Below are 9,693 nucleotides of genomic sequence, written 5' to 3'. Positions count from 1 at the left end.
AGACCTGCTCTAAGTGCTTCAGCGTGGGAACTCTCTTCATCTTAGCCAGAATGCTGCAAGGCTGACATTTTATACACGAGACACCAAAGCTCATCAAGTGTAAGTGCTCAGGGCCACATAGGGGTCAGATGGATCCTGGGGCAGCTTCTTCCTCCCAGACCTACAAGGTGGGTTTCCTATGTATCCCTCTGAACTTCACAAAAATCGCAGGCTCTGCAGCAGAGCATTTCAGGCTTGAACGGGTGCACCAATTTAAAATGCAGATTCCGGTTGAGCGGGGTTGGGGTGGAGCCTGGATGAGAAACTCTCAGCAGCGCTGCTGCTCTGAAGACCACTCTTTGAGTAGGAAAGCTAGCATCCAGAACAAGGAAAAGTCCTCTGTTGTCACTGCTGCTTAGCAGAGCTGAAGGCATGTGGTAACTAGGTCTCTTCACTCTTAGCCGACTGGAGGCCCTGCTGCCCATTGGTCCATGCTGGCCCCGTCCCTGTGATACAGAGACACTGGGGGCAAACAGGCCAAGCCTGAATTGGTCCTTACCTCTGGACATGTCTAAGCCCTGGCCTAGTTCTGACCCCCAGGAACTCCTGCTGTCCTGGAAACTGCTCTGTGTGGCACTCTAAGGGAATAGAGCCAATGTCCTACCAAGCCAGCCATCTGGACATGAGTGAAGGTAAGCAGTTTGAGCCCTGCAGTTAGCAAGGGTGTCTTTGTAGAGAGGCAACAGCTTCAAGGACAGAAAGAGATGTGCCCTTGCTCCTAAGGCTAAGTAAGACAGGCCCCAGGAAAATTCCTTGAAAGCTGCTGTGAACCGCAGAGTGTGTCTCCAAGTAGAGCAAGAGACAGAGAACTATGGTTCCTTAACACACAAGTGTGTGAGCATTAAAGATTTTAATACAGGTTGGGAGAGGGCTACGTGCCACAGAAGCCTACCCACTGCATCCCTAGAAAGCAATGTGCCCAAATGGACAGTGCCCACTTATAATGGAAGGAATCACAGCTGAGTCGCCTGAGAAAGTTATGGAAAAAGCCGAGGTACTGAGCACACAGCCAGAGCTGATCCGGTGTGTAGGGGCAAAGCCGTGTGGGGCTTCGTATGGCTCTCAAGTGGAATCCACAGAGAGAAGACTCGGGTGTTCCACAAAGGAGATGGAGGAAGAAGTTGTCCCCCCCAGAGGAAGCTGGCCTACCCAAAGCAGTCGGTAGGGTAACACACACGCACACACACACACGCACGCACACACACACACACGCACACACACGCACGCGCGCGCACGCACACACACGCACGCACGCACATACACACAAGCTAGAGCTACATAGTGGGACCCTGTCTCAAACACACACACACACACACACACACACACACACACACACACACACACACACACCTGCCCAGCATAAGACATCCCGGGAAATGAAGGAGCCAGAGCTGTGTGCCCACTGGTGGCAAAGAGCAGCCTCTAGGATGGCTCTACTATACAGTAAGAAGTGTCTAGCTGACGCCTCTTTTCTGAAAGAGCCAGAGCCAGTGCAGGGTCTGGAGGTCGTGGGGCAAGGCAGGAGAATGAAAGCAGGCTACCACAGCACCCTGTTCAAGAGACCTTCCCAGGGCAAGGGGAGGCCTGTCCTCAAGAGAGCTTGGAGTTAAGTGGTCATTACACTTGTCCCATGTACTCCTCTTCATAATGCCAGAAGTCAACAGTCATGGCCTGTTTGTCCTTCTAGATCAAGGAGCAGACACTAAAGACAGAGGGGGAAGTCAATGGGAAAAGACTGGCCAGCTTATTCAGGACTTTGTCTCTAAGTAGAGAACAGAGACAGAGAATGATGGACCCCTAACACACAAGTGTGTGAGCATTAAAGATTTTAACACAGGCTGGGAGAGGGCTCTGTGCCCCAGAAGCGTCCCCACTGCATCCCTAGAAAACAAGGAGCCCGTGTGGACGATGCCCACTTGTGATGAGGCAGAGCCTCGTGTGTTTCGTTCCTATAGCGCTGGGAGGGTCACTGAGAATGTGTTCTGGCTTCAAAGCCTGGGAGTGGTGGTACCTGGCTCTGCCCACCTTCCACTCCAAGGCATCATCTAAGTATCTGCATCTGGGCTCCTAGAAAAGCAAGCTCTGTGCTTTGTTGGGTTAACCTTCTGCGGCAATGCTGGGAATTGTTTGTTTTCTCTAGCGCTGCCAAAGCGCCCCTGGCAAGGAGACTAAGTGGGTTTCATTGAAAAGATACTTTTCCTCCCCAGGCCGATAAACAAGGCCACTGCAGGGAAACCAACTTCCTCAGCCAGGCACTCTGCAGCGGCCCATCCCTGGCCAAGGAAAACAAATACATAAACATTTCAAGGAGATATAGGAAGCATTTCTACTGGGAACCTGCTGTGAATGGCCACTAAAGTTTACACAGCAAGCCCCAAGGGAGCCTGGTACAGGACACAGCCAGCCCCGCCCTCCCATTCTCCTATGGCATGGCTGACTCCTCCCTGTCGCCCCAAAGATCTGCAGTTGGGACACAGCGTGTGCCCTATCCAGAGAAACACAAGACAAGCTCTGTAGTTGTCCCCACCAAATCCCCAACTCCCTAAAAAGGAGGGCGTATTCTTACAGTAGAGGAAACAGCCCTAGAGCAGCCTGGCTCCTAAACCACATGGGGACACATGGAGGCCAAAGATGGGCTGACATAAAGCATCCACAACTCCCGTATGCCTCTCTTGACACCTGTGTGTAAGCACCCATCTCTTCATGGCCCCTGAGCTAGGGGTGGAGGCACCTGCTGGCTTCATCATTATTTTAGTCCTAGTTTCTTACCTGGATAGCCATATGACAGGGACTTTGAGGGCTGGAACTTTGCCCCAGGTCCCTCTTGTGAACTGCTGTGAGTAGCCCTGGACTCTGGCTTTGATCCAGACACTCCCGTAGTTATGCCCCAGCCTCCCACTGCAGCTTTATCACACTCCTTGATGAAAGTCACAGGATGTACACCAACGTAGTAAGCGAAATGCAGAACATACCATTTTCCCATGCAACCTCTCTCCTTATTCTGCAATGTGAGTACTTCCAAAGCCCTGCCCACTCATACTGGCAGTCAGTTCTCCCCATAGCCATAGGGAAGTCTACACTTGATCCCTCTGCTTATCCTTATCTTCTTGGCTCACGTGCATGGCCAAAAAGTCACTCCCTGGGCAGCTTTCTAGCCCTGCCCATTCCAGCCTCCTTCTAGGCTCACCCCATCCTCATGTGGCCTCATAGGAGAAACAGGTCTCCCTGGTGTGGGCTCTCTAGGGTTTGGGCTACTCTTGGACAGCAGACTACATAGCTTGTATCTTAGACTACGCTGCTCCTGCAGAAAACAGAGAGACCAGGGGACCCAACAAGGGCATCCTTGAGACAAAGGGCAGGGCTTGTCCTCAGATCTTGGCTAGGAGATACTTTGCCTGCTGGGGGGCCTCCACCTCGCTGTCCCACCTTAGCCACGATGAGAACAGATCTGTGCTCCCCTCACACTAATGAACCACAAAGTCTCGGCCGGGGTCATAGACTTGACTTTTGCTTTATGGAAACTGTAGTAACAAGTGTCCAGAGTCCCCAAGGCCAGCTACACCAGAGGCCTTGGAGAGAGGGCTGTCCAGGAGGGATGCAGATGAAAGGCAGGGTCTTTGACGGCCCTCTTGTCTTTGGCAGTCACAGCTGTGTCAGGAGGGGACCTCAGCAGTGCACCGGGCCCTACCACAGCCCTTCACAGAAGAAACTGGAACGCTCTGTATGCTTCTGTGGCCATGCAAACTCAGGCAGGAGGGCTCCTCTGAGAGACTTGACCCTAAGACCTGGGGTCCAGGGGTCATCCCAGGGATGAGTGCTGAAGCCAGAGCTTGATGTATCCAAGGGTCACAGGATGGGGTCTGAGCCATTCCAGCTCACAGATGCCCCCTTCCATCTATGAAGAGAGTGACAGGAGAGTGTTAGAGCTGCAGGGGCCCCGGAAGGAGGCCTTGAGGACTCCACCCTGCCCACTAGATTTCCACTTTGCCCAACCTAAACACCCATATGGCATGCAGAGCAGACACCCCAGGACCTGGTAATAATAGGGAAGGCAGAGGTGACAGGCAACTTGTCCATTTGTGTCACAGCTGACTGTGCCTGGTGCTGGTACTACAGCTTTCTAACGGTTTATGGCATCCAAGGAAATGGGGACCCAGCTCTTGTCCAACAGTGCCTGACAACGGCCCTTCAGGGGCACCTGTGGAATCAGGGAAACCGATATTCTGGGATGGCCAAGGTCCAGAAGAGGAGCCAGAAAGGCAGGGAAAGAGGTGCAGAGGAGGCTGGAGAGCTGAAAACAGACCAGGGCATTTCTCTATGTGCCACAGGAGCTACTGAGGTCTGTGAGTTCCACAGGAACAAGACAGGTTTTGAAAACTGATTTGTAAATAAAGCTTAAGGAAAACTAGGTAGGTAAATGGTAGTATCTCAGATCCAATGGGACAGTTATTGTTGGTGAGACCAGGGGATTTCCTAACACCCAATTCTAATCCATAGAGTTGATTTTCCCAACAATTAATGGGAATCACATTTATAGCAGATGGAGAATCTATGCAAATCCACCACTAGAGGTAGTCTGCATATACACGCATCCTAAGACAACACAAATTAGAATATGCATGTTGCCAGACAGCACTATTGGGCAGTCAGGAGACTGGGGCTTAATGACGTGTTCACGGTGTATGAAGTTTATTAGAGAGGGAACCAACATCATGTTTCAAATCCAGAGGTCAAGTCCAAATCACAACTGCCACAGGCAAGGGAAAATGAGAAGCTGTACTTGTTTTAATTCAGTAACTCTCTGGGAAAGCCTAAGTTCCCAAGATGGGAACCTCAGCAAGAAAGAAAACAGGTTCTCGTAGAGTAACACTGCATGCAGCACTTCCCAACAGAATGACCAGGAGCAGCAGGCCCTATCTATCCACAGAGATATGACTGGAATTTGAAATGTCCCCCACAGGCTCATGGTTTGAATTCTTGGTGGTGCCATTTTGGGAGGCTGTGGAACCTTCAGGAAGTGACGTCACTAGTAGTAAGTCTCTGGAGATGATACCCAACCTCTGGCTCCGGTCAGACTCGGTTTTCTGGTCTACCATGATGTGAACATCCTCCATCACATGATCTTTCCACTAAAACCAAGCTGCTTTACTATGCATGCCCTCCCCACCCAGACGGGCTGAACCCCAAAAACCATGAACCAAGCAAAATCTCTCTCCTTTAAGTTGTTTCTGTTAGGTACTGTGGTCACAGCACTATGAACACAACTCAAACACACTGGTTTCCCACCCACAGATCAATCATCTGTAGAACCAGAAACAGCAGCAACCAAAACACACCCTTCACAAGCCAAGAAACTAGCCTGTACTGAACATGTACAGCCTGACTTTCCTTGTTATTATTCTGTAAATAATATAGTATAACAAGTGTTTCCATATTAGATATTGTAAGTATCCAGAGACTAAACTATACAGAAAGATGTGTGGGCCATATGTAAATACTATGTTATTTTATAGAAGATATTTAAGCATCCTCAGATTTTTATATTCTCAGGTGGTCCTGAAACCTCCCTATTTTTAGGGAGTGACAATTGAATGGCTCATCTTGGACCCAATGTTCCTCACCCTTATTAGCCCATCTTCCAACTCAACTCCCACTTCCTTCCTCCGAGGCTGCTCCTTGTCTTCTCCAGCTCTCTGAACTGCTGCCTCAGTATCTCTAGTTTTTAGGCTGAAAATAACACTGTTCTAGAGGTAGCAGGATTCATACTCACTCTGTCTTCTAACTCACTTTCCTGTAGATTATAAGCAGCTTCTTGGTAGATGTAGAAACTGTATTTCCCCTGTTTCATATATTCTGTTTTACATCATCCCATTTCCCATTAAAAAAAAAAGAGAGAGTTCTTGTCATTTGCAGAAAAACAACAACAACAAATCTTGGTTGTAATTCTGCGCCTCTTTCTCCCATAGGACGCTCTTCAGGGTGGAAGACAGAAGTTGCACACAGTCACACAGGAACAATTAACATCACATTCTAGCCCCACCAGGACACAACAGGGATAAGATATACTTCCCAAAGCACTGAGGATGTGAGAAAGTCCTGTGTAAGACAGAAGGCTGCCCTAACGTACACCCGAGTCAATGTTCCAGAAAAGCCGGGCATCTGAATGTTTGTAAAAAAAACAGTCTAACAACCCACAGCTCCAGAGAAGCTAGCTAACAAGGAGGACCCTAAGAGGGACACATAGATCACCCAGCGAAGGAGAAATAGATGAGATCTCCATGAGCAAACTGTGAGTGAGGGGAGGTGATGGAGGGCAAAGGATGGGGATGAGAACATAAGGGAACGGGAGGGTCGAGCTGGAACAGGGACGAGAGCAAGGAAAGAGATACCAGGATAAATGAAGGTATCATGGGAACAGGGAGAAACAGGGTGCTAGGGAAGTTCCCAGGAATCCACAAGGATGACCCCACCTTAGACGACTAGCAATAGTCGAGAGGGTGCCTGAAATGGCCTACTCCAGTAATCAGATTAGTCAATACCCTAACTGTCATCATAGAGCCCTCATCCAGTGACTGACGGAAGCAGATGCAGAGATCTACGGCCAAAAGTCCAACTGATGAGAGAGAGGAGGAATTCTATGAGCAAGGGACATCGAGATCATGATGGGGAAACGTACAGAGACGACCAGCCGAACTAGTAGAAATGGAGTAACTGTGGACCAATAGCTGTGGCGCCCCCATAGTACTGGACTAGGCCCTCTGGATAGGTGACACAGTTATTTAGTTTGAACTGTTTAGGAGGCCCCCAGGCAGTGGGATCAGGATCCATCCCTGGTGCATTAGCAAGCTTTTAGGAGCCCAGTGTCTATAATGGGACACCTTGAGTGCCTTGGTGCAGGGGGAGGGCTTGGACCTGCCTCAACTGAATGTACCAGGCTCCGCTGACTCCCCATGGGAGACCTTGCCTTGGAGGAGGTGGAAATGGGGGGTGGGTTGTGGGGGAAGGCTGGGGGGCAGGAGGAGGGAGGAGAGGGGGATCTGTGGTTGGTATGTAACAAGAATAGAACATTTCTTAATAATAAAATTTTTTTAAAAACCCAGTCTATTTAAAAGGCTAGAATAGGTAGGTGGGGAAAACCAGCTTAGGCATAAATATTCATTTGAGGAACTGTCCCCAAAGTTCTGTGTTCTCTTTGGTGTCATTTGGTGGCACCCAGCAATGCTGGAAGACCTCACCCGCTAGGGTCATGCAGCTTTCTGGCAGTCCGTCCCTAACTGCCTGCAGGACAGGCATTTGGTTCTGCTTTGCTCACAGTACTCAGAAACAACTTCAAAAGGAGGTCTTTCAAAACCCAGTGCCGGCAGAATTGCCGTATAAGGTCCAGCCTAACCTGTGTTTGGAAACAAATGCCAACAAACTCACATTCAACATTGCCTGCATCCTTCCTAAACATCAGCAGGAGAACCCCAAGGGGCGGTCTCATAATCTACTAGATGTGGGAGACCTGGGTGGCTCAGCGATCTCTCTTGCTCTGGACCACTTCCCAAGCTTCTTGTAGGTCAGGTAGAGCCAGGGGACTCTTACCAAGTTTGTTCACTTAGACAGAACACACCCACTTTGATGGAAGGTGTCCACATTGCATTCCACTGTCTGAGTGGTAGTCAGAGCCACTCTCCTGGTGGGCAACCTGACAGAACTTGGAGAAATTGACTGTTACATGAGGAGTCTTCTGTTGGTAAGACTTGGGGGTTGGATCTCATGAGGTCCCAGGGGAGGCAGCACAGGTCTATGAGCAGGGGAAATGGTCCCTGCTCTAACTGGCACACACATGAGCAGGTATGGTAGAGCAGTGCTGGGCCTACGTTCTGAAAGGCAGGCTGATCTACTGCAGATACTGAGTTAGTAGTGATTCAGTGATCTGTAACAATATAATGCTATTTGAAAGTTTTAATTTTCTCTTCCTGATCATCTCTGCAGCTCTGAAAGTACACCATTAAAAATCCTTTTACTGTTCTAGTAAGATTTGTATATAAGCAGCAAAGTCTTGGGTACCAAGAACACATCTTAAGGGCCTGAAGTGATGGCTCAGTGGTTGAGAACACTGGCTGCTCTTAACACTGGCTGCTCTTCTGGAGGTCCTGGGTTCAATTTCCAACACTCCCCTGTTGGCTCACAACTTTCTGTAACTGTAACCCCACGGGATCCAATGCCTTCTGGTGTACAGATGCACATGTAGACAAAACACCCATATACATAAAATAAATAAATGAATCTTTAAAAAACAACCCTGAAACACACATTTTAAATGCAGATTCCCAAACAAACAGTGACAAAAAGGAGACACAATGAAGAGGGACAGATCCTCCTTCAGCCTGGTCCCCAAGGTCTAGACTGTCATCCTCTTCATACCCACTCAACCCCCAGACTCTACCTTCCCCGTGGGAGGCAAACCTAAGCTCTCCCATGAGCTCCTGACAGACAAAATGGGGTTTGGCTTCAGTGCAGGGTGAGTCACATTCACCAGTCACCGAACATCTGTGTCACACCAGTCACGAAGCCTCGTTGGCACGCTGCTGGGTCTATGGTTGGTTTTGAAGCCATTCACGAGGAAACGATCCCTCCCATTCTGGCCAGGTGCAAAGGCCGCGGAGAGAAGCACTTCGCTATGATATGAGGAATCAGCCGTCTGGAGTGCAGGAAGGGCTGAGCAGGACAGTGGGTCTGAATGAAGAAGGGCTGCAGAGAAGTGAATGGGGGAGACGGAGAGGTGCCCGAAGCTGCAGCGGGAGTCAACGGCCCAGGCTGTCAGCAGCAGTAACTCAGGAGGCAGGCAGACAGTGCACTTCAAAGCACCTTGGCACTGGACAGTTCTGGTGTGGGAGCTGTTTTGCTCACTATGGGACATTTTGTGCTCTTTTCCCTGACTATAATTGCCGAAAGTGTTTCAAGACTGCCAAATAATCCCAAAGGTGAAAAACCACCCGACCAAGGACCACCAACTTAATAGTTGAGCTTTGAGCTCAAAGCCAATGGCAACCTCACCAGAGAGAGCCATGGCATGCAAACACTCCCTCCCCCAGCCTCAGGGCGATCACGGCAGCACAGTTGGCTCCAGTCTGAACTGAATCAGACCACTGCCAAACCCGATGGACTTCACATAGGAAAAGGGCCCATGTGAGGCGGCAGCACAAGGCAGGCAGGCTGGTTTCAATGCTCCAGACTGTGGAAGATACACCCAGGAGTTCTTTTGCTGGCCTTGATCTTCCAGACAGCTTTGCGCACGTTTCTGTCCCTTGCGCCATCCTGAATTGCAAGTGGTTCTAGAGCTAGCCCTGCATGCTCCCTGCCACCTGTGGCCATGGCCAGTCCTTCCCCTGGCATACCCAACCTTCTCTAGGCTCAGATCCAGGCCCCTTGCAGAAGACATCTGGCTTGGAGGTGGTTCTCAGCACTTGTGTTAGGCTCAGAAAGGGCTGATATCACCTGTCGCCCAGAGTTCTGAGGTATGGGGACACTCCTTTACCCCAGCTCTCCTCTTATACATCGACTCTAGAGCCCACTGCCTCCCCAGACCCCCACATGGAAATCCAGGTCTTTATTCACTCTTTACACGACTCAGCACACTGTCCTGTACCCACCCCCATGCCTTCTCCC

General features: G+C 50.0%; 1 protein-coding gene across 4 annotated transcripts in view; it reads right to left on the bottom strand.

The window, feature by feature from the left end:
- Mindy4 (MINDY lysine 48 deubiquitinase 4) overlaps nucleotides 1-9,693 on the bottom strand; it is a 135,647-nt gene that overhangs the window by 23,443 nt on the left and 102,511 nt on the right. For 3 of the 4 annotated variants that reach the window (XM_052719591.1, XM_052719590.1, XM_052719593.1), the window contains one exon: nucleotides 3,535-3,934. The exons of the other annotated variant lie outside the window; for it this stretch is intronic. In XM_052719591.1, coding sequence (XP_052575551.1) covers nucleotides 3,886-3,934 — 49 coding nt within the window. In that variant the 3' untranslated portion in view covers nucleotides 3,535-3,885. Of the gene's footprint in view, nucleotides 1-3,534; nucleotides 3,935-9,693 lie in introns of those variants that run through there. 4 annotated transcript variants of the gene reach the window in all.

Source organism: Peromyscus californicus, unplaced genomic scaffold, assembly GCF_007827085.1.
Source record: "Peromyscus californicus insignis strain IS unplaced genomic scaffold, ASM782708v3 Scaffold_6__1_contigs__length_162567912, whole genome shotgun sequence".
In the NCBI taxonomy this organism is placed as follows: domain Eukaryota; kingdom Metazoa; phylum Chordata; class Mammalia; order Rodentia; family Cricetidae; genus Peromyscus; species Peromyscus californicus.
This window is presented reverse-complemented; position numbering and strand designations above follow the sequence as displayed.